The sequence below is a fragment of the Balearica regulorum genome, chromosome 18, assembly GCF_011004875.1.
Source record: "Balearica regulorum gibbericeps isolate bBalReg1 chromosome 18, bBalReg1.pri, whole genome shotgun sequence".
Taxonomy (NCBI): Eukaryota; Metazoa; Chordata; class Aves; order Gruiformes; family Gruidae; genus Balearica; species Balearica regulorum.
This window is the reverse complement of record NC_046201.1, coordinates 283,193-308,366: the sequence shown is the minus strand read 5'-3', so window position 1 is coordinate 308,366 and position 25,174 is coordinate 283,193. Positions and strand designations below refer to the sequence as shown.

The 25,174-nt window shown below is 42.1% G+C and overlaps 1 protein-coding gene across 1 annotated transcript in view; it reads left to right on the top strand.

The window, feature by feature from the left end:
- The window catches only part of ASPSCR1 (ASPSCR1 tether for SLC2A4, UBX domain containing), a 48,935-nt gene that overhangs the window by 10,964 nt on the left and 12,797 nt on the right, over positions 1 to 25,174 (top strand). Inside the window, exons 5-12 of the mRNA XM_075770734.1 lie at positions 3,048 to 3,105; positions 3,943 to 4,016; positions 4,836 to 5,274; positions 12,185 to 12,324; positions 14,793 to 14,874; positions 15,779 to 15,845; positions 16,779 to 16,841; positions 17,149 to 17,201. Of these exons, the coding sequence (XP_075626849.1) occupies positions 3,048 to 3,105; positions 3,943 to 4,016; positions 4,836 to 5,274; positions 12,185 to 12,324; positions 14,793 to 14,874; positions 15,779 to 15,845; positions 16,779 to 16,841; positions 17,149 to 17,201 (976 nt within the window). The remainder of the gene's footprint in view (positions 1 to 3,047; positions 3,106 to 3,942; positions 4,017 to 4,835; positions 5,275 to 12,184; positions 12,325 to 14,792; positions 14,875 to 15,778; positions 15,846 to 16,778; positions 16,842 to 17,148; positions 17,202 to 25,174) is intronic.

Here is a 25,174-nt window from a genome sequence, read left to right as displayed (position 1 = left end):
GGCTAAATAGATTTGTGTTAAAAATACTACGTAAGACATTGATTGTGTATATAGTCTTCTAAGTTGCTCATCATAAGTGACGTATTTTGGCCATAATAGAAAGACTACATAACGTAATATTGGCAAAGCTATTGTTGTTAAGTAACTTTGAACATTATTATGATACTTAAGATTATTGGAATCGCCGCATTGAAAGTAGAAAGATGCATTTGGGTATGCAGACTCTTGTGTTCTGCTGTGGAAGCAGACTGCTAAAGTGCTAAGGGTTATTTTCCTTCCTTCTTACCTGAACAGAAAATGTTATCCCTGTCTTAAGGTGGTCTTTCCATAATGGTGGTTATAATAATCACCTTTGGGGTGGGTTTATTGTGTGCCTATTTGTGGACTTACCAGCTGTGAAGTAGAAGCCTTTCTAACAGCAGCGGTCAGCGTGTTCAGCACAGACATGCTATGCAATGTACATAGTCACTTCAGAATTAGATGCTCAGTTGACTGAATGGATTTTGACTATTATTTAAGGAATCCTTTTCTTACATTAACCCTGGAGATAACTTTGTGTCTGGTAATATTCATCACAAAATACATATGTTTAAGTTACACAATGCTGAAGGAAGAATGTTTTAAGTATTGAAATTCTGTTCATTAAACTCCTCTCTAGGAACAGTCAGAACGAACCCAGCCTTGATCACTGACATAATTTTCTGATACTCATTCCCTGTTCCATCCCCCAGGTATGACACTCACAAATTAAAGCACAAGATAGAGAATGAGTCCCTGAAGATACAGGCGATAGGTCTAAGTGATGCACTAGATATAAGCAGTCTGAGTTCCTGCTTAAATTTTGTGACACTTGGACACCAAGTTGATGAATGTTTTGCAAATATATTTAGGAGAATGTGTAAATATGACTGCTACTGCAGAATTACAAGCAATGCAGAGAACCGATTGAAGTAGAAATATCTTTGCAAAACTTCTAATGTCCAGTGAAAAATACTGGATTTATTTTTTTTTTCAGGCTGCCAGGGTCCTGCAGGTTTTGTTTTTTCCTGTGAAGTTCACTGCCAAGATTAGAATCCGGTGACTGAAGAGGCAGTTAAGTGCGAGTCTTCACATAACCCTGTCAGTCATTTGCAAAGCTCCTCATGAGTTCAGTAGCCAACACCAGCATAAAAGGGCATAAAATGGCAAGTTGATGTCAGAGACTAGCTTCAGCCTCTTTTGTCAGAGGCCTCAGGAGATGAGCAAGGATGTGTCGCTTTACTGGGCTGTGGGGTGGATTTCATTAGCTGATTTGCAGAGAGATGATTTCTCTTCAAGTCACCCAAGGCGATGGGTGATTGTTTCCTGGTGGGGCGAGGCGTAGGGGAAAGCCATTTTTTCCCTGCAGAGACTGGACTCCAGAGAGCACTGAGCTCAAGGGAGTCTCCCATGAGGAAGAACTTCAGCTGTTTTGCTTTTGACGATAAAACAGCTGTTGCAGTGCAGATGGTATGTACAGCTCCTTACCAAGGGATGTCCTGCTGCAACTGCAATGATGGCTCAGGACAGAATGTGCTAACAAGAGCTACTAGAGTGTTATGGAGAAGGACGAATCTCATCAGTTCTCACTGTGTCGATGGGGAATATCCTGGGGCAACTTTCTCACCTTTTGTTTTGCAGTTTCTCCTGATAAGTTAGGCTGAGACTTTTGAATCTAAATCTTTTGAAAAAAATGCTTGTGAGAATCCAGCTAGTTATCATTCCCAACCACTGCTGTCTCAGGATGGACAGTGTTCTCCTGGTCATCTTTTGCCATTGGTGTGCTTGGGGGGGGAGAAGCAAACTATTCTCCATCTTGTGTTCTACCACATTCTCAGCTGATTTCAGTTTGAGTTTCACTTTGACTGCTGAAGGGGAGACCAACATGAAAGAGTTCTGCTGCTGCTGTTGAATCAAAATATCTCACTGATTTCAGTACTTCAGTGTAATGCGATGTACTGGTTAATTCTTTAAGGCATTTTACTTTTCTACAGACATCTGAGGTCTCCTTGCTAAAAGTGTTAGTCCTTTTTTTTTTTTTTTTTTCCCTCCATTAAGAACACCCTGTTGTAGGGTTTTCCACATGTGCTCCCTTTTGAAATTGCATGATCTTGGATGGATGAGAACTGAGACTTGCTGTGACAGGCAGTGATTGTCTTTTCTCTGTCCATCTTCTGTGTTTGATCAGTGAATGTGTAATAAAGCTTCTCTTCTACCTGAACGCCTCAGAATTGCTTATCTAGAGGAGAATGGGAAGAGTAGCATCTTGTCAAGAGTAGCATCTTACTGTTTTTCTCCCCCTTTTCTGTGCTAAGAGTCCTTCACTTAGGTCTTCCTCTGCAGATGGCCTGTCAGCAGTTTGCATCATTGCTAGTATGTATCCTACCTCACTGAAATGCTTAAATGTGGGTTGATCTTCACTTTATCTACTGCAGCAGCCTTTGGCTTTGTTTTGTCCCTGGTCTCCAGAATCTGAAAGCTTCTGCCGTGTCTTTTTCACTTTCTTTTTTCTTTTTTAATCTATCTGATACTAAGACAGGCAAATTGTTTCTCCTCAGATTATTTGCTTTAGAGCAGTGTTTCATTCTGTTTGTTGGTGTGCATACATGGAAAGAAGCTGACCTGTCCCCAAGCAAAGTACAGTCTCAACTGTCATAAATTATTTAACTTAGGTAAGGTATTAAAAAGATCAAGTATTATTAAGTCATGTTCCAGATCAAGTATGCAGGCACATGAAGAATGATGTGCTCAAATTTATCTAGTAAGATCAACTAATTTCAGAATTAACTTTAATTATTTCTCCTTTGTTTTTAAACTTTCAGGGCTGTGTTTAAGGAACTGTGAATGCATTGGAGCAAATTCTCTACCTAATGTCTAATACTGATTCTGTGGACTCTGTAATGGTTGTTGCTGGAGGAACATGGAGTAGGGTGTTGCTAGCTAGTTTCACTTCTTGCTATTGCTCTATATTGGTTTTGGAGGGGGCAGACTGTTGTACAGATGCTGCAGTATTTCACTTTTTATTGCAGGGAGTTTATGGAACAGCATGGTGAATTCTCTCCAGTCTGTATTTACATGCGAGATGAGGTAAGTCAGCAAAGTTTTCTTAACTGTCTCTTCTCCTTCTGTCCCTAAAAAATAAGAGAAACTCAGCTCTGCTTTTCAACCTGGAAAGTGTTTCTTTTGAACTTTCTTGAGAGGGGAAGTAGAAAAATGTTGGTCTTTTCAAAGCATGACGTGTCAGTATGGAAAAAAGCTTTCTTGGAACGTAACCCTGGGCCGTTTAGACCTCTGAGCCCATAAAATGAGCTCAATGACCTGTTTGTGTTTTTCTTTCCAACTTCTTTTAAAGCTCGAGTCAAAACAGTGGTTTCATTTTAATAAATATTTGCTTTTCTGTGTGTTTTGATCTTTTGCTATTAATGTTTTGTTTAATATTTTGTATGTGCGTATTACGGAATTTGCTCTCCCTAGCTGTCCCTTTCACTTCCCACTGACCTCTGTGGACAGATCATCTTTATTCTGGAACAGGTCATTACAAGCAGATGGGAGGTGTATGTAATAAAATCAGCTGTCTTTCAGCTCTGAGATGTTTCCTGTGATTTAACTTCTGACATAAAAATAATGCTTTGCTGAGGTTGGATCCGATTTGCATGTATGTATGGGACGGAAATATATGTAGGTCGTCTTCCCTTGAGATAATTTAATAATTAATTCCCTTGAGATCAAATAATTTGATGAAGCAGTACAGGTGAATATGGATGGATTCAGGTCTCATTTCCAACTCTGGAAAGAGTGTGTTTTGAGCTGTTTCTGGTGCTGTGTGGTATTTGTTTTGATACAGGCCTCTTTCTAGAAAGAGCACTTTAAATGCTGTCCCAGGGAGGCAGTTGCCATACTTACTTTCCTCTGTTTTTGTTGCAGATATCAGGAAAAGATGCCCTAGAGAAGACAATGCTGAAGTCACTTGGCCTGACTGGAGGCAGTGCCATCATCAGGTTGGGAGAAGCAAAGTTTGGACTCTTTATTTTTCCTTTCCACTCTGGTGGTGAATTTGTTTTGTTTCAAATACAAATAAAAAAAAAAAAAAAAGTATGAAAAAAGTTCAAAAAGGCAAACATCGCGGCAGTCAGTAATTATTGCATTTGCCTGTTTATCTGAAACTGCTGCCCAGATGTGCTTCCCACAGCTGCAGATGCTGGCACTGACCAGTCATATGCAGATTAAAGGGGCTTGTTTGCGTCTTTCTTTTTTTTTTCCCCCCCTCTTTTTTTTTTTTTTCCCCCCTGTGAGTGAAAGAGACAATTCAAAGTTAAAAGTCCCTCTGAGGGAACAATCATCTACGACTTTATTCTTCCCTGCTTTGGATTTCTGGCATTAAACTCCTAATCCCTGCAGTGCCTCCTGCTGACTGTTTGGGAGGGTGAGGTGGGGGGACAATGACAGCCTTTCTGTGATCTTCTAGCCAGTTCTTTGCAGCATATACAGAAGGCAGGAGCGTTCAGAAGCTGTGCTTTACAACTGACTGCTGTTTTTTCCTGGAAGGCAGTTTTCTTCCTGTGGAGTGGGTAGTTCCTGTTCTGGTTTTTGGGGTTGTGTTTGGGTTTTGTTTTTTTCTTTTGCACAAACCCCTGACCCCCCACCTCTAACTTCAGAGCAACTGGAGCTTATTCTTTCTGGAAGAAGCAGATCATTAAATTAGGCGTATATTTGAGTCTAGCTGTCGTCTTTGTGTCATTGGTCATGTTGAGAACAGGGAGGGCAGTACTGTTAGGATAAATGATTTTGGTTTCATTCTTTCTGGTGTCTTCTTTAAGAGTTGTCATGAAGAAATGCAGTTCATCTGGTCAGGAGGAAGCTGTGGGTGCCACGGTGCAGTGTGATGAGCTGACAGTGAGGCCAGGCTCTACTGAAGGAGCAGTGGATGTGTCCCTACCTCAAGCAAACACATTCCCAAAGGACTTGGACCACAGGGATGTGGCCATGTCTTTAAACAGCTGCACAGACATCCAAGACTCGATTAGAGAATCTCATGCCAGCTTGGACGAGCTGCGGCCTTCCTCAGAGCCCGAGTCTACCCCATTTGTCCCTTTTTTTGGAGATGGACAGCGCCTGGGGGACTCTTCTGTAGCTGCACCATCGCTTGGGTTAGATACGCCATCTTCAAAGCTGCCAACAACTTTTTCCAGCCCTGGAGGCCCTTCTAAGCCAAAGAAGTCTAAGAACAGCCAAGAACTGCAAAAGGAGCAAGAACAGGTAAGGGAAAATTTGTTTGCAATGAGGACTTTTTTATGCTGCCTTGCCTGACACTGAGCTCCTACGAGGAAAAAAGATTTTTCCGTATTTTAAGACACTTTTTCCTTCATAATACAGGGTTAGGTGCCTTGCTAACATACAGCTCTTCCAAGAGCTCAGTAAGGAAGTATTGCATTTTGTACAGTTTAGTATAGGAAGTATGAAGGATAGAGATTTAAGAATTTGCTGTCCAGAGGCAAGCAAAGCTTTGAACCTTGAGGTATCCTTGATGAATGGTTCTGATAGAGGCAACAGAACTGCATTAAAAGGACAGTCCAGAAGAGCCTCAATTTCTGTGCCTCAAATTCCATGCAAATTTCATTAACAAATGCTCCAGGTACTTGTCCTTCTCTTAACTACACAGCAGACAGCAATTTTTTTGCTAAAGATGAGCAGAATTTGGTCAGAGTTGTGTTTTGTAATACTCTGAAGGTGCTTACTGCTTGTTGTGACTGACTTATCTCCCAGATCACACAGAAGGTTTAAGCTTGGTAGAGTTTTACGTATGGAAAGGGATAACTTTTCTAGCTTGTAGGATTGTCCTAGGAGCAGAAGCGCCTTAATAGCTTTGTTGCAACTTGATCCTGTGATTTCCAAGATCTGAGAAGATGGTCAGAGTTTCTGACTCTTAGGTTAGAAGGTGTGCTTGGATTTCTTGTCTGAGCATTTCTGTGGAACACGGAACTCCATAGTAAAGCTATTGTAAAAGCAGTATCCCATGCTGGTGGTTGTTAACATCTGCTTCCTCAGAGTTCATTCTGCCTGTGGTCACTCTGACTTAAGAGTTTAACTCTTTTGGTGACACACGTGGTAGAATGTAAGAGGTATAGATCTAGGAAATGAATTTTTCAGCTACAGTTGCATTTTACTTGCCCAGAGTTCGATATTTGACAAAAACCGAGGTCTGGACCTCTTCTATTCCATTCAAGTCTAGTCCCATCCCTTGTGTGAGTCTTAATTTTCTTAGTATTGCAGATGAAGCAGAAACTTTCCATCATTTTCCTTCTCTATTTCTGCTTGCATATAAACGTGTTTTCTGTCTTGCTCTAAAATATCCTGCTTCTTAAATAAAGTCTACCTCTCTCTAAAACCCTTTTCCCAGACAGACAAATTGCACAGCTATTGTCATTGTTGGTGTCTTTGAAGTAAAACTGTATTGGTTAAAATTAAAAATGCTTTAGCCCATGTAGAGGTCCCAGAACTGATGGCTCAAGAGTGCTGTGATGCCGTCAGAGGATGGCCTTTGAATGATGTTAAGTGTGCTTTCTGTAGGGCAGCTGTAAGGAACTGAATGCCTTCAGCAAGGTTGGATATATCCGGCATAGTGTAAAATGAAGTACAGGAGGCATTAAATTCATAACTTACTCCACATTATTGTGCATTGGGAGTTTCACATCCTAGATTCTCTGTGATCAGCTCTTTCCCTTGCCCCTTCACTGCACATATCATCACTAGGGCTGGCTTTAGTGTTCAGAGATCCCCTTCATTGTTTCCCGCTCCTTAGTACCTCCTAGAATTGGAGTTTTGTGTTTATCTCTGGTTCTGATCCAGTCACAGGATTAAACAATGGAAACCCATAAGTAGAAAGAAAGGGTGCCTGATGAGGTTCAAAGGGTGCTTGATCCAGGAGGAATTTAGCAAGACTGTGTGTATGCTCTCACGTTGATGTAGAGATTCTACCTTGGTTGACTTCTTTGTGGTTGCAGTCCATTCTTGATGAGTTTCTGGATTGTTTAGTAGCAGAAGCCAGACCCTGGAAGGACTCTGGAGCAGTTATAAATGTAGCAGACAGAGGCCTTGCCAACCCAGTGGTGAATATTTCAGTATATTAGAAACATGTTTGGGTCCATCTGATCGGTGTTATTTAACCTTTTGGAACAGACCCTGAGCATGGAGAACTGAACAGTAGGCTGGGTGATTTGTCCAGGCTTACGTGTTGCTTGCTTGAGTCATACTCTCACCTATGAGGGATTTGGAAAGGAGGAGTTTCAGTTGTGTCTGAAAAAGAAGAAGTGCAAGGGGGTTTGTGGTGGTATTCTTTACCACTCCTGTTGTCCACACTTCTCTGTATGCTGGCTGGAGAGACAGAACTCGTTTTATCATTTTGCTGGCTACAGCTTCATGTGAGGTTGTGCTGTTGGGCACAGAGCTGAACAGCAGTGGCCTAAGGACTCTGGTGAGCCGGCATCTTTCTCAGGATTGCAGTCCAGTTCAGACCACTCGGAGGCACTTCTGGAGCCAGCCTCCCTTCCCGTGTGAGAGCAGCTTTGGAAGCAGCTGCAGCTTCAGTTGGGGGGGTTCTGCCCTTGTGTTAAACAGCATGTGATTTTTGACTGCTGCTTTCAAGCCCTTTGATCTCTGGTGCTTTTGCTGCTGATTGATTACATTTTGTTCCCTCCTCCATTCCTGCCATCCTCTGCTCTCCTTGCTCTCAGCAGCAACAGTGGAGCGGGGCTAGCCACATGGCATCTGCTTTTTGTCCTTTTTCAGTCCTGAGGAAAAAACCCAAAACAAAACAAATTATTTTTAAACATCAAAGGTCCATTTTTGTAAAAGAATCTTCCCATTAATGCTTTGCCTGTGTGTGGTTTTTGAAGCTGAAGAGAGAGGCTGGATAAAATCTGTGCCGGCGTCCCCTTGTTTCTTGGGCTAAAGATGGTTTACAGACAGCTGCATGCTGACTTTGATGTCAGAACATTAATTATTAGAAGGTAACTTTACACCAGATTCCCCGTGAGATTAGAGCTCCCTGAGGTGGTGGGGAGGAGGTGGATCTCCGGGAAGAGCTTGCTGCTGTGGAAAGCACAATAGCCACTACTTCACTTAAAATGAAATAGAAGTTTTCCTCAGCTTACCTGCTTACTTAGGTCTGGAGTGGTGATTACAGAGTGAACTGTGTTCTTCCTGACACCTGGTTTTATGGCATAGACTGCCAAGTAGACCCTGCTGTGAATAGCCTACTGGTGAAAAGTGCCTAACGTCTCAACTTTGGTAGTAGAAACGGAGAAGGAAGGTGTCAAACTGTAATGCAACATCTTTGGCTCCTGAAAGGAATCGCTGACAACAGTATGACGGCAAAATGCACAGCTTGCTTTCCTCCAGAGTTACATAATGGAAGGAAGAAACTGCCGTGTGGTGGCCATTTGTTATTACAGGAGATTGTTACCTTTTGTCACGGTTGTAGAAAACCCTAGATGAGTAGTGGGCTGGGAAGTGAGTTGGTGTACCTGGTAGCCTCTTTTTTGTAAATCGCTGTGGGAAGGTACCTTTCAGATTCTGTCTGTGCTTTGGGATTGTTGGTGACGTGTTAGAGTAAGGCTGTATTGAGAGATGCCTAATTGGGTTATCTAAGTCAGCAAATGGTAATGGCTGAAGAAAGAGGAACAGGATGATGGCTGGACTCTAGGGAAAGAGAGAGTTGGTAGATCAACAGGAATGGATATCTCTTTCTCTCTGAAGAGTGTTTCCTACATCTGTAAGGAGGCAAGGTGTATGGTTGATTCCATGGGGTGTTAAATACATGGCAGAAGAGATATTATGGTAGTATGATGTGGCAGTCTTTGCATCCTCTGGCAATGGTGATGTCTTTGGTTGCTAAGCAGTGCTTAGTAGACACTTTGTGCTGCCTTTCTCTGATCAGACCCTGTTAAGCAATTCTGGAATTGAGTCGCAGAAACTCTGAATCAAACCACCTGAATTAAGTTTCACAAAAACTCACTCATTACAGCTTTCTCCAGAGGTCTCACTCTGTTGTTTGGGGTTAGCTGAAAATTTAATATTAGGGAATTCTTACTCTAATTGTATATTTTTGCAGTCTGCTTAGACATACACAGATCTGTTCCTTCTTCTGTACAGAAAAGGATGTTTCTTCATGTTAAGTAGCAGCTAAGTAATGTATCTTGGTTTGGAAGTTAAGATACTCAGTGCTGGCTGGGGAAACAGATAAAATTATAGACTTAGGTGCTAAAAGGTAGCTGTGAGTCTCTGGGGCCAGTGCAGGTATTCTGCAGAGAATTAAACGGGGACATCTTGGCTGGATGTAAGTTGGAGGTCAAGAATAGGACGTTTGCATCTGGGAAGTAGTGGATTTTGTGTCACAGCAGGTAGGTAGTTCTGGTAGACTGGGGAATGGCTTTAGAGGGGAAGTTCCTGCCTGCCCATTTGCAATATCTTGTTGGCAATGGAGACCCATTTGTTTGAATGAAGATGTCTGGAAAGCGACACTTGAATGACAGTTCTAACATAGAGTGGTCTGGAGCAGTGAACATGCAGTGAGGAAGAGAGGTGAACACTTAGGACTGGGATACATGTCTGCGTTCTGCTATCTCGTGATTTCTAATGTCTTGGCTGAAGTCTTTAGTCCATGGTTTGGGCAATGACTGATGTTTTTCCTGTGGAATCCTGCTACTGTTAGGATTAGCTAAAGTGCTTGCTAGAGCCAATACTAAATGATGAGTTTAGGATTTGCTAATGCAGACACTGGAATTCTCTCCATCGTATCCCAGCACCCTTCATAACATGCCATAGGATATGTCTGCTCAGTCTTTTGGTTTTGGGGTTTTTTTTGGAAGGAGAAGTCTATTTTCAGTACGTGTGTGTTTAGAATGAAATGAAACTTCAGCCTGTTTGAGGAGATCGAAGCACACCTGATTATCGGGGAGGCATGATGAATTCTCCTCTGGCCTCTGACATGGACCTGACCGTATCAGACCATGCGGGCAGCAGTTAGGACCCTTGTGCAACAGGCCCTTTCCCAGAGGGTGGCTCTGCATGCTCAGGATCACCCTGCAGTGCTGGGCATTCCTCCCCGGAGCTGGGAAAGCTGCAATCAGGCTCCTTCGCCCGCTGGTTAGAGCTGACCCTGCTCAACTTTCTAAAAGTAGCCAAGGGTCCCACCCACACAACCTCACTCTTTTAATTTCTCAAATTACCCTTTAGTGCCCACAAGCAGAGTGAACATTGCCTTGTAATTTGTGTTGTTGCTTTTGACAATTGAGGGAGACTCCTGTTCCCAAGGGGCCTGTGCCTGGGGGAAGGGAGAAGGGACGGAACAGATGGAGGGAGGACATTGGGGTATTAATTAGGATCTGAAAGAGTATATGAGGGAATAAGGGGAGAAGAAATAGGCATCAGATTTGTTCATAGAGCCTAAAGCTGTGTTAGGCTGGCAGCTGATTGTAAGTAGATGCTGTATTAACTATCAAAGTTTTTGTTCTCGTGGGGCTCTTCAGCCATGGACTGTTCCCCCCCCCGCATCGCCTGTAGCCTGCAGTACACTGTTCTGTTTGTTTTCAAGCTTTGTGGATTTAAACATTTCTGTGATTTAAGAAGTTTGAATTGTTCAGGAGCCAATAGGTGTAGCTGCCTCTTGTATATTTGATTCTGGTAGTGGTTTATATTCACATACTGAGACAGCTGCTGCTTTTGGTGTAAGGGATAGTAGCCAGTATCTACCCTTTCATAAATTGTGAGGGATACGTAATGTCGTTCTCCCTTCAGAAACAGTGAATGCTGTTTGTCTAATAAGGTGTGGGGAGGTGTTGGGGTTTTGGTTTGGACTTTTGGGAAGGGGTTTGGGGGGTTTTGGTGTTGGTTTTTTGTTTGGTGGTGGTGGCGGCGGTGTTGGGTGGGGGTTTTTTGTTTGTTTGGGGTGTTTTTTGGTTTGTGGTGTGGTTGGTGTTTTGGTTTTTTTTTTTTTTTAAATAACTGCAACCACAGTTACAGGCCAGGGCACAACTGTGCTGAAAGGTTTGCCATCGTGATATCCAGCTCCCAGTTCTGGGCTCTGGAGGCAGGGGGAGCAGAGTGGCCAGGCTGCCTGTGCCCTGCTGTGCAGGAGAGAGGGTTATCTTGGCTGTTCGAGGTCTGTGTGCTGCTTGAATGGCCTATCCTCCGCAGCTGTGGTGTAGGGAAAGTTGCCAATAAATGTATTAAGTACCTTTATTGCAGCTAATGCATGCAGTGAACTGCTCCCCTCGCATCTGTCTGCTTTGCCTGCAACAAAGGCTGATTGCAGTCCTAAGTACTTTATAAATGCAAACCAAAAGGGTTTTCACTGTCTGAGGGAGCTGTCTGCACACCAGAAGCCAGGTTAAAAATTTGAAATGTGTACAATGCAACCCTGCCGTGGCTCAGTTCAGAGAACTCAGTAGGTCAAAAACTACTTTACCAAAACAAAGGATTGCTCTCTAGAGTAAGAAGAAACGGAGTGAGCCCTGTTGGTTCTGTGGCAAGAGAATGTGAAGCGAAGAGAACAGAAGATACGATGTGAGCCAGGAGCACGTGGCAGATGAAAAACTTAAAAAAGGGCAGTTTGTAGTATGAAGAATAACATCTGTGTAAGTTGTATGCTGCCTGTAGAATGGTAAGGAGGTGGTTACATGCTGAGAGAGGTTTGGAATAGAGCAGAGAGGTAGGTTATGGTTTTGGGATGGGAGTAATTTCTGAGTACTTGTAACAAGCTTGTAACTAGCTAGAAGTATGGTTCAGCTGCAAAATATCAGTGTAAGTGAAGAGATTCCACAGACACCCCCTGGAAAGAAATCATCTCTCCTTCTGTTAGATGACTGCTGACGTTACTACCCTGGCCTTCCTATACTGATAGTAGAAAGCAGCTAACTGTTTGGGTGTGACTCATCTGACAATATAGATTCCTACTGCTCGTTGGGAGGAGTTCTGCCCCAAGCTCTACCAACTGTAAAAAATAACAACACTGACAACCTCTATGTCATTAGTCTGATCTTAGTGACACGAATTCCACACTAGTGATTGTATTTCATTTTGCAAATACTGTCCTACTTTTTTCAGGAACCTTATAGCATAAGCAAAGCAATGCATTTAAGACTAATCGAAACTCATTTTTATTCTGTAGCTTCTAGAGCGAGAGCCACTTGTATGTCACCTAGACTTACTAGAATCACTTCCTGCTGGCCCAGAAGAACTTCCTGATGAGTTTTTTGAAGTCACAGTGGATGATGTACGGAAACGTTTGGCACAGCTGCAGAGTGAGAGGCAAGTTCCCTTTCTGCTGGCGACTGAGATTTGCTCCATATCCTTTTGTTGGGCAAAGTGACACTATGCACCTATAGCTGGCTGTGATCTCTGGGTAAAGGGTTGTAGATAAGTTACTGGGTGTAGAATGGATGAATTAATGATCAGCACTGGGAATCTCTACCCTTTATGCCATTTGAGTTCAAGTGCTATGTTGTGTTTCTGTGACAGAACCTATGTTTTTGTGTGAATCGGTTGAGCATTTGTGCATGGGATAATCGTTTCACATGGATGTTGAAAATTTCATCAGGAAGTGCCTGTGATGCCTATGTGGTGATAAGTTTATCTGAGAACCTTAAGCTAATCAGAGATAGACCCTCACTGAGAAGGGATTAAGAGAAAGATTCCTTCCCCTGTTCTGCATTTCAGGGAGTTACTCAAAGCCACTTAACAGCCCACCTCTTTTTCTTTCTTTCCTTCTCCCTTCTTCTGAAAGGGAAGCTACTGGCTTTGTAATTAGATGTGCTCTTATTTGCTAGCGGCCCAAAGCAGTGGTGAACTGCTATCTGTTTTGATCTGACTTCATGTTAACTATTAGGGATTAAGTGGATGGAATTTATAACTTATGATGGACAAATAAATATATGAACACAAAGATCCAGCTCCATAAGAATAACTCCTACTGACTTCAGTAGTCGCTAGTAGCGTGTTTAGCCAGTAAGAAATGCCTTGTATTTTAAGTGACAGAATTAACCTTTTATTAGACCCCCATCAGAAAAGAAAAACTTGAGACATTACCCAAATGGAAATAAAGCACAAACGTAGCCACAAATCAAGATGTGAGAATGTTTGGAACACACACAAAGGGGGAACAAGTATAGGAAGCTGGACTAACCATGCATCTCACTGTTCAAGTAGCTTGCTGTCAAATATTCATGATTTTACTGTACTCTTATTCCAGTGCTGAACGAAAAACTCAGATTAACGAGCCTCCCTGTCACAGTATTTTGCTGTCTATATGTTCCTTAAAGAAATTAATTTCATGAATGTATTTAGTTTCAAGTGGATCATAACATTCCTTTAAACATTACAAGCATTCTCTGAGACTGTGGGACAGCCTGCTTTACACTGTAACCGAGTCCGACTTGAACTTTTTACTTAGAGATGATTTTTTTCCCCACAGGCCGCTGAAATCCACATGAGTACAAAGATTGGCCTGAAAATTGTTCTGCTGCTTGTGGGTCTGGAGCATTTAGTGGTACAAATGTAGGATCATTTGGTTGGGGGTTACTGGAATACAACCCCCTCAAAAAAAGACCTAATTTCCAAATTTGCAGATGCTTGTAATCGCATTTTCCCTCACAGCCAGGGATAAAAATAAAGGCAAGTTGCACATGAAACTGATACCAGTTGGCTTCTGATCTCAGCTGGTGAATCTTAACAAAAACTAGCTGCATACAATGCAATATGCTGTATGCAATTAGAATTTGATTCTGACTTCATGAAGAGCTGAGAATTGGTATGAATCAGCAATTGGTCACAAAGAAGGAAAGGAGCAGGTTAGTTTCATGTTTGCTTTTCAGATTGTGAGTTGGCACTGTCAGAGCATCTTGGAATGTGGTGTACCAGCAGATAGTTCTAGGTGCAGTTGGTGTAAGCCTGTAGCTGTTTTGCTGAGCAGCTGTTCCTGGGATACCTTGATGATTCTTAAAAATGAAAAGAGGTCCTTCAAACTGTATAGGTGTAAGAGATTAACTTGCAAATAGTTGTGCAGAATTATATGATCAAATGTTTTGCCAAAATCTAGCCTAGTAAATTGGTTATTCAGAATTAAGTGCAAATAAGGAAAAGGGACTAAAACTGAGCATGGGATCTGTTGGATGTAAGCTTGTTTCTTTATCTATAGCAAAAAATATATAATTGTTTTCTTGAATTTATTGTTTCATTGTAGATACAGGTAGGGGGTTTTTTGCGCCCACTACTCCTTTTAAAACACCAGTCTACAATGCCAGGTCTTGAATGATCTGAAACTTCTCATTTTTGTTTTGTTTCCATGTTGCTAATTAGTACCCATTAATTTCTTGTGCCAGCATTGGTTTTCAGCTTCAGTAGCCCTTCTTCCTCCCTGGAGTAATCACGTCCAACTTTAGTCTGTTTTGTCGGATTAATAAGTCCATCTCTTCTTGAGTAGTCTAAGCAAACATTCCCCTGCTCTTCTTAGTATATTTTCTGGTGTCTGCTGTAGTGAACTTATTTTTAAACTTGTACAAGAAAAGTAATTTTATACAGTGTTGTGGCTGATGCTCAGTAGTTCCATATATGAGATTTTGGGGTAAGAACCACAGGAAGTGGGGCAAATGCTGTGAGGGATGCATGGAACGGTTGAGCAGTTCTCATCAGCTGTGCTTGAACCTTTCGCTTTCTTATTATAATAAAAATGCATCTTAAAATTACAAAAGTGACAGCTTGCCTTCTTCCTATGTATCTAGGAAACGCCTGGAAGAAGCTCCACTGATGACAAAGTCTTTGAGGGAGACTCAGCTGAAGGAAAAGTTAGAGCGTTACCCAAAGGTAGCCTTTGTTCTTTTTCCAGTCCCTCTGGCTAGTCCAGACTTAGGGGTTGAGTAACTGTGGGATTCAGTTGTGATGAACAGGATCTTGAGCTACTTACAGGAAGACTTTTCAAATTATTGTTCCTGTTAATTGTTTGTGGGACTTGCCTACCAGTTGTACCATGTAAAATCAGCTGGCCTGTAATGATACGGTTGAGAGGCAGGCAATATAGCTCCTTTTATTTGGTTCCAGATGTTTGAAAACCCTTATGTTGTGCACACATCAGTCTGTATGACTGAGCTTTCCTCTCTGCCTCTCCTCTGTAGACTCATACATTTTGATAGTATCACATTATAAGTTAAACGGTAAGATGTTACAGATTGGAGATATCTTACTCTGTAAATATGATCCTAATGCAGTTTTTGTGTTTGGTGATTTATTGAAAAAAAATTTAAAAGTAAAAATTAAGTTCCCAAGTTAGGCGCTTTCTGACCAATGCTGGAAATAGAATGGTACGAGTTATTTCAGACATATGACAGGAGGATTCCTGCTGGTGTGGACTCTTCAAGATACTGATACACTGTCTGTACCTGTCCATGGGTCACATTCTACTTTGTGCACAGGGAGCTCCTACTCTGGATACCTGCTGTTGCATTGTACATCATACTGTTTCTATAGGTCAGCTCTTTTACAGCCTTTGAAAGGCAGACAGCCCATGTTCTCTCAGGAGCTGCACAGTAATTGTTAGCCAGTATGCTATTCTACCCCTATAAATATCTCCAATCTCCTCATTTAAAAAAAAAAAAAAAAACAAACCAAAACCAAACCGAACCAAACCACTTGCTCACAAATTCTAAGTCCAGGACAGGTGTTACAGAAGAACCATAAACAATTGACCTAATGTGTTTTGCCTCTAACTTAGGTGGTGTTGAGAGTCCATTTCCCAGACCGTCATGTTCTGCAGGGGTTCTTCCGTCCTAGTGAAACTGGTAAGAGCAATCTCCACTCCAGTCTGTGTAGCTGCAGCTAACCTCTCTCATCATTGATTAGTTGCATGGCAAAAGAAGAGTAGCTCTGGACGGACCTTTCTGCTGCCCAGGGAAGTAATACTGCTCTGAAAAAGCAGCAGTAGCTAGTTATACTGTCCTATAGGGTCCCTGAACTGGATGAGAAAAGGATTTGGGGTAATTAACTTAATTAAGGGGCGTTTATTTCCAAGACTACTTGATGGCAAAATATTTGTGCTCAGGAAAGTGTCCCACTTGTAATCCCATTGTTTGTGTCCAAATGGTATGTTACTGAGATGAGTTTGGACACTTCCTCTATGTTAAAGCTTAAAGTTAAAGTTTTGGGGAAAAAACCAACACCCCCACCCCCTCAATCCAAAATAAAACAAACAAACAAAAAAAGGCAAGAAGAAAAAGCTTTACCTACTGTAATACGAATAACAGGGGATGAACCTTTCTGCCTCCGTCAGTTCACAAAAGGCAGTCAGACCATACACCAAGCAGCTCTTACAGTTGTTAATTGAGATCCTCTTATTCTCAGCTGTGAGTGATGGTTGCCCACACAATTTTTTTGATAGTTTTGTATGGAGCAAGAACTAATAACTTGTTACCAGAGTCTCACCTGGCTGGTCTCTGCAAATCTTGCAGCTGCTACTGCATTTCCTAGGAAGACTTTCACTGGAATCCTTAGATTTTTCTGCGGGACCAGCATGTCTGAGTGGTGATGGTTTGGTTTGGTTTTTTTTTCCCCTTTCCTTTTCTCCAAGATACTTGTAATAGTAACAGTTTTCTTTTGAGGAAAAGGTAATCTACAGACATTGTAGAGGGCAGTTCTGCTGGTACAGATTAGCCTTTTTGCCCAGCATCTGAAGACACAAATGTAATTCAGCAAACCTTTCTCTCCTTTTTTCACAGTTGGCATTTTGAGAGACTTTGTAAGAAGCCACCTTGCAGATGCAGACTTGCCATTTTACTTGTGTGAGTGTGCAGTTGGTGATATTTGGCATTGCTTTACAAAGCCTATTTCTAGCTGTGGTGCATATGGGATCTTGTGATGCCAAGAGGTATGGCCTGGGGAGGAATTCCTTCCCTAAATACAGCCTCAGAGCGCAAAGAAGGCGTAACCTGCGCACTTGGCCACATTATGCTTCTGCCTAGTAAGAAGCCTGTGTGGGCAGTGTGAATGTGTCACTCCTTTAAAGAGCAGTAGTCCCTCCCATACCTGCTGTATTTATTGTTTTGGTTGCTAGGTGGTCCTGTTTTATAACTTGTTTTTTAACTTCAGTTATTGCACCTCCCAGAATCATCTTGAACGATGAAAGTTTGACACTCTTTGAGGTAAGGACTCACATGTGTGCTCTGTGATTCTCTGTGACTTGCTGCTCCCCTTCACCCCGCCATATGCTTTAGTTACTTTTAAAAGAAGCTGTGTAACGTTGTGATCCCTGTAGGCTTCTGCTTAGCCAAGACTAATGGAACCAGGTGTTTTGGAGCACAAGCTCCTCACCAGAAGAGGTCCACCTTGTGCAACAATATGCACTGGCATATTATGGCAGGGTTGGGGGGTTCGCATTGTTGCATAAATATGCGCAGTGCCTTACGGAGTCTGAACCGTATTTAACCTTGAAACATTATTACAGGAGCTGAGCTAACGAGCGTTTGCTGTATCTGTAGTTGGACTAGTATAGTAGGAGATGCGAGACTGGATTTGGATAGGTAACTTTGCAATTTCTACAGCAGGAGCTAGAGGACATATTAGATGAAAATCTGACCTTTTTGATAATCGCTATGTGAGAATTTATTTTAAGCCAGCTTGTACATTGAGGAATATGTACTCTCTATGTGCAACTTTTCTCGAAGGCTGAAATGTAGTTTTTTGAAATCCAGATTCCTGGAGGTTTTTTGCAAATGTCACGTAAAGTGGTCTTGAAGTCTCCGGCCTGAGACTCTTGGCTTGTGTGAATCACACACATGTTAAGAGACTGATGAGTGATTTTGCCAGTCACTTTGCCCCACACTCACCCTGTTTAAAATGTGCTGTCATTCAGAACTTCATGGACGTTTGTAGAGTGATGCACTGAAGATCACTTGGAGGGTAAAGGGTCAAGCAGACTGCAGTGAGAGTTTTTGCTTGATGCCCCAGAGGGAGCAGAAGAGGTGGAGCAAGGAGAGGGATAGAGAAAGGGACTTTTCAGGCAACATGGTGAATTAGGTAGGGATTAGCATGCCTCTGAAGTTGTTTGTAATGGAGCTTTCCAAATTCCACAACTTCCTGACCAGGCCATGTGGAAGACATACATGTGCAGCTGCTTTTAGACTATTCAGTGTTCAGGGTAGTGAAGTGCGGATCTCTGTGTTCACAGTGGGAAGCCTCTCCCCTTCCTAATACCCTGTTAAGAATTCTTGCTGAAATTTGAAGTTTTGGGAGTGGTTTTGTTGATGTTGGAGTTCCTTGTATTGTCACCGTGCCTGTGACAGGTTTAGCTTCCCAGGGAGTCTGGAGCCTCTCAGGGATCACAGCCCTGTCTGGTTCTGTGGTTCAGGAATTGCTGTGCAGTAGCTCTTGGCCTCTACCCAGCTTCACAGCCTGAGGACTGCTCTGTTTCTGTCAGCCTTCCGACTCTGTTTGACCATGGCCTCTGTTCGAACGCGCAGTGTGCATGACTGTGCTCCCGCCAATAGGAATGGGACAGTGTATGTGTTGGTAAGACATAATGTCAGCTTGGGTGGGGAGAGCAACAATTTTTTTTTAATTTTTTTTTTCCAAAGCCATTTTGTGTATTTTAATTAATAATGAAAAATATCAGTGGAGAAAGTACTTTGTGTCTTTGAGCCAGGAGATTTTGCCATTCAGGCATGAGGGCAGTTCTCCCGGCTTCCTCTGACTTGTGCCATCTCACCCACATCTGCCACCCAAAACACTGTCGCAAGGCACATGTGGTAACCATGATGGGAAATGCAAAGGACAAATCTTGTCTTCAGATTTCTGAGAAGTCCCAGGCAGGGGGAACTGGCTATGGTTGCATTGCTAATGATATATTTGGAAAACATTCAGAGGAACAGCAGATAATAAAAACCGTTCTGCACTTGTTAGCAGTTCTGAGGCGAGGGAAGCAGCCGTAGAGCTGTGACTAGTACAGACTGGTCTGACATGGCACATGCACGCTACTCTGCCTTTTTGTCTTTTTTTCCCCCTTTTTTTTTGGTCCTAAGTTGTCATGTCACATCCCTTACCTAGAGTTCCTTTACACACATTTCCTAACATGCTTTTTGGAAAGCTTTTTTCATCATCCAAACTATGATCTCTCTGCAGCTCTCATCAACAGAGGTCTCCTGCATAAAATAGGTGTGTTTCTGTCTTTTTCAATGATTTGCCTGAGATGTGTCCCCAGATGTCCTGTCTCAGCCTTCAGACTTGTGTCCCTACAAAATGTATTGCTTTCTTTTCAGTGTCTCCCCCGCCCCATATGCCACATTTTCCTCTAGAATTTCATGGACTTCAAGTTTTAGCACTATTTACTTTTCCTTTAAGATAGGCTTTTTTGTTGTTTTAAGTGCATCCAAGATGCTGAAGACTCACAGTCTGCCTCTGTAATGAACCTTTTTCTTATTCTCAGTTCATTTTCTGTTGGATGTTTTGTTGCCTCTTCGAGTTCGAGGTACTTACCTTTCTGACTCTGCTTTCTTCCATTGTTTTGTGTCACTGTTGGAAAATAACCTGTCTGCTCACCTGCCTGTCCTTACCACCTTGAAATCTCCTGTGACCATTCTCTTCCTCTTTTTTAGTTAGCATCTAAGACCTTTGCATACAATACTCATTCCACAAAGAAAAGGAGATTTCTCTGCCGTTTCAGTAAACTTGAATGCAGCACCCTCTGTGCTGACCTATATCTGCCTCCTATTCATCCCGACTCTGCTGTCTCTGGGCTCCGTTGTTAGCTTTGGTCTGTCTTCTAAATAAAGTTCAAAGTCTTGTGCTTACCTATATTTACCCCTTGCCACTCCCCCACAATACTGTTCTTTTTATTTTCTCTTTTTCAGCATATATCTAATGTTTCTCTGGATTCTTCTGAAACATAACCTGTAATTATTTCTGTGGTGGTTCAGTGAACATCTCCCTGTCTTTGAATCAGAAACTTTATGGCAGGAATTTTGTTTAATTTGCTGTGTTAAAGCCTTTGTTCCGTACCTGGCACCGTTACTCTGCTTGTTACACGTGTGGCAATTTCCCAGTTTCCTAGTTGTGACATTTACTGTGGAATTTATTCCTTGCGGCAGCTCCCTGAAACATAAAAATGTGTTAAATTAGTGCTCTGTAAAGACTTTGAGGTGCCTTGCAGCCCAGTCTTTCAGACTTCTTTAGAAATCACAACTTGATGAAGAATCTGGTCAATTTTAGTGTCAAGCATCTTCAAGTTGTAGTGGCTTCCCTGAGACTGAAGTGCTTGCTGTGTCACTTGGCAAAGGTGTAAAGCCTTGACGTTAGTACAGAACTGTGTTCAAGATATGGTGCTCAAAAACTGAAAATTCTTCTGCAAATTGAATGGTTTAAGGAGTGATTTTTTTGTATTTCTCACTTCCTCTGTGTCAACACAAAAGCAGAATAACATCCAATTAAGGTAAGGGTTGGCATATCCAAAGTTGATTTAAGAAATTATTTTTTTCATGCAACATGTAATCACAGTGTAGTCTGGTTAAACTGTAATTAGAAAGTGGTTGTGTTGAGAATTTGGGCATAATTAAAGAAAAATGGATTTTTTTTTTAAAGCATAATCTAAGTATACAGAATCATTACAATTATTTGCAAAACGTGGAAAGCAAGTAAAATCTCATGCTGAAATATTTTTTAGGTATTGTAACATGACACGCGGTTATTATCACGTTACTTGACAGTTGCATGACATGGCATTTTCTTCTTAACTAGCTGGCTCAGTGTAGGTAAATGCAGCGATACATGTGGAGGGAAGAATAATTAGACCTTCATATACATCTCAGCGAGCTCTTGGGTTGATCGTTACTGCTCTGGAGCAAAGTCTTAAGGTGATAAAATCATCAACTCATTACTGCATAGTAGTCAAAACTGAAATGGCCTTCCCAAAAGAAATACCGGAAGTATTCAAAATGAAATAGATAATAAAGAGCATTGCTGTGTCATTGTATGAAACCAGGGTTTGCTCGCATCTTGAATAATGTGTGCAGATCTCATCTCTCATCTTAAAAAGGAACTGGTAAAGGTGCAGAGAAGGGAAATGAGAATCACCAGAGGTCTGGAATGGCTCCTGCGTAAAGAAAGACAAAATAGGCTAGGACTTGTCAGTCTCCAGCTGATAATATCAGTGGAATTTGTTAGATTTTCCTTTGCTATGTGACATCCTGTGCAGCATCTCACATCTGTGAAAAAAAGATGCAAAGTATAAGCAACTTGTTCATGAGATGGTGTGTTCTTCTACACAGTGGAAGTGATGATGTGAAACATACAGGTAGTGGAAAATGAGTATGTGAAACAATAATGGCACTGCAAACTCCTAACCAGGTGTCCTGTAGAAGCTTTTTTGTGTGTATTAATGTTTATTCTTTCTTGAGACATTTCTGCTGAAAAGCCTTAGGTGGATGTTTGTTGTTTTAAAGGAACTTTATCTGAGTGATTTAGACAGCAGATGCATAGCTGCTGGTTACAGCTGAGTCAGCTGAGGACTGCTGCCCCAGTTATTCTCACATCTGTCACCTGGGCTGCTATGTCTTTCATTCTACATGAGTCAGATAAATATAAAAGTTTAAATAACAGACATTTACAGGCTCAGATCTCTTGACTGAAGTGGATTACAGTCTCATAACATGCAAATCCAAGTGGTTTTTAGTATCTTGCAGTGGGTGGTAGCGATGGGCTGAAGTCAGTAACCTTTTCGGGATATGGTTTTAGCTGGAAGAGGACGTGTGTCCGCAACATCATGAAAGTAAAGGTTTTGCTCATGTATGTTGCTCACACTCTACGAGAGTTTGCTGATGTGGTTATGCCAATGGACCCAAGCAAACTTTTTCTCCAGGAGACCTTGCTAAAGTTAATGGTGAGTTTAAAGAACTCAGGAGTTTTGTATTTTTTCTCTTCTGCAGTTGACTCTGTAAACTTTGTGAAGTTTATATACTCATGGGCTTGTCCCCATGGCCCATCTGGTGCAGAAACCTCAGATGATTGGAAATGTGTATGCAGCTATAGATGTTTAACTTTCTAGATTTTTTTCACCGTATGTATTCAGTGTGACATTTCAAAATGGTATTGTTTTCAAAAGTTTATCCCCAGAATTAGGAAAGCCCATCCAGTTCATCACAGCTGACTTGCAAAAATGAGTTGCTGGTGAAAGGAGCAGGCCAGAGCATATTTGTAATCAAGTTTGTTTTTTTTTTTTTTTAAAATTAATTTTTTTTCTAAAATCAAATTATATTCCGGGAGGCTTTAGCCTTGACTACAAGGTCCTAGGGCGTTGGAAATGAGTGCGTGATTTGACCCAAATGCTCGAGGCTAGCAACACTACTCTAATGAGGTGAGCAGAGTAGAGGTTTAGCAATAAGGGAAGACATGTGTCACTGGATTGGCAAGAAACAGCAGGGGAGTTGGCTTGTTTGAGGAGCAGAGAAATTCGTAGATGTTCAGGGTGAGAAGGGAGAAGGCTGCAATGGGCTGAGGCGACTTGGAAGGAGGGAGCAGAAAGAAATACGTGCCTGGATAGGTTTGGGTTCCACTGTCTATTTAGAGTTTTAGGTTTTGGGGCAATGGCTTCTGTGCTGCCAGGAACGTGTGCTGGGGAAGGGGCACACGAGCATTAAAGCCTTGAAGTTGTTTGGTGCAGCTGGGTGTAAAATGGCCATTATGTAAAATGGGTTTGCAGATTGGAGGAGCTGTGTTTAATGCCAGTAGCCACGTAGCCAGTGTCCCTTGCCTGGTGCCCTTCAGCCCTTTCAGGTCATGGTCTGTTATGGCAGGAATGATTCTGTGTGTTTATAAACATTTTATTTGGATGAAGCATCAAACAGGAAAAAACAATTCCTGCCGAGAATTTGTCATACCATTCTGGTTACCCATACTGCTTGTCAGAGACCGCAGTGCTCTGACTTATTAGGATGGTGCCTTACCCCAATTTAGGTCAGCTGATTCTGGGTGAAGCTTTGCTCCCCATTACCAGCCTAAATCCTTTTTCATCTTTAACTTTCGCCTTGAGTCGGTGAGGGCTCCGTGCTGTAATGTCTTCTGCTTGGATAGGCTTTCCCTTCTGGTGCTGCAGGTCTGAGTGCTTGGCAGGGGCTGAAGGAGGCTTTCTTCTCTGGGAAGAAACGGGTGCGGAAGTTGCTCTGGCTTTCATGTCTCTGGCAACTGTGTTATTGTTGGATGCCGTTTTTATAGGCGGCTGTTGCTAATGGGGCTGCTTTGCCTCAGCCTCAGTGCTCCAGTAAAAATGACACTGGCCCAGACCAGAAGCAAGAGAGGTGATGTTTCTGGTGTTGGGCCAGGTGGGGCAGCGCTAGGGACAGGACTTGCTCACCGCTTCTCACTTGCTCTCTAGTATTGCCTTCCAAACCCTGAAATCTGCAGTCTGGGAAGAAGTATCCACACTTACTGCAGGGCTGCGGTGCCTGGTCCTGCACTGGATGTGGTTAGGCTCTGGGTGGGGGGGTGGTGTTAGGTGAAGACTTTTCCCTTTTCAGGCATCGTGTGGTCTGTGGAAGGGAAATGTTTTGTCAGAGTTCCTCTTCTGTTCCCATTATCTGGAAGGAAAGAGATGAAAAGGCAGAACTGCTCCGTAAAGATAGAAGGCATGTGGTTAAGGTATTTTGTAAAGCGTTGGGCTGGGGAAGGAAGAGCTTTTATGCTAAGGTGACCTTGCAGTACTCAGCGTCTCTGTAGCGTGAGAGATTTTTCTGGAATAATGCTGTATTTTGGTATGTGGGATGCATATGTGAATGAAGTGCTGTGGAGCATGCAGCTCTTCCTGACATAGTAGGGAAAAGGGAATGCGGGTAAAGTAAAGGAACAGCTAATTTCTCAAGTGGGTTTTTTTGGTTTGTAGGAGTTGAGTTTTTTTGAGGATGCATGAAAGTTTGAGGAGTGAGGTTGTCTTTATCAGTAGTACAGCTCTTTGAGGTTGTCAGGTTGTATCATGAAAACGCCAAAGTTCACAGCTTTTGCTCCAGGTGCTCTGGATCAGTAGTGTTAGCAATAGCCTGCTGGAATGCTTTACACCTGATGTGGTTCCCTTGCAAAGATGCCTGCACATAACCTGACACTGAATTTTAATGGGGTACTTGTTAGATGACTGCTTCTGTTCAAAACAGGTCTTCCAAAACAGGTACTACCATGTTGTATCTAGCCATTCTGGCTTTTTTCAACATTTAACTTTCATATTATCAGGCTGTTCACTCTTGCATACACATCTTACCTGAGCAGAGGATAACATACCAAAATAGAGGTAGACTGTAGGTGCTTCGTAGAACACCTCTTTATTCATTTCAGGAATAAAGTGACTTTCAGAGGAATCATAAGGAAGATTGCACTGAAAGCTAATTATCTCAGTGATAACTGTGAGCTATGATTGAAATTGTATGAGCCTTAGAATTCCTAACTTTCAAACATGAGATTTTGTCTAAGTACCCTGTTCGATAAATGCTTTTCCATTTTTTTTTTTAAATGTGATTTATTCTCCTTTTGCTCTCAGGGACTTCTTAGATTCTTGTTCTCTAAATATGATGCTTAAACTCTTGAGAAACAGAAAATGAGGAAAAAGTTAAGAAAGCCAAAGAGTAAAGGAATAGAGGTTGGCTTATGGCTTCTGCAGAGTACATTCTTGGTTTTCTAGGTTGCCTCATGTCTTCTCAAAATACGTGACACTGTCATGTCTAAACGTAAGTGGACTGTTAAGTAGGACTGTGGCAGAGAAACATCTATTTATTTATTCCCTTCAGTTTAGTCATAGGCTACTTAATTGCCTTCTGTTTTTTCCTTTTCTTTGAGTAATGCCTTGGTACATAGGGAATCCTAGCATCCTCCTCTAAGGATATGGGAATTCTGTTGATGAACTTCAAAAGGATTTTCTAGAAATGTACGGTCTTTGCTGAGACTGTCAGAGACAGAGCCTGCTTGAGCCCAACCACAGAGTGTTCTGAACATTGACCACTCCCAGCCTTGATGTTTTAGGAACTTATTGTCATGGAGACCACATGATTTCTGATGGTATCGCAACCCCACCCTCTGCTAGGGTAGAGGATAGAGTTGCTTCTTCTATGATGTGACTGGGAGTTGGTTGGTTGGGACTGCTTGTCCA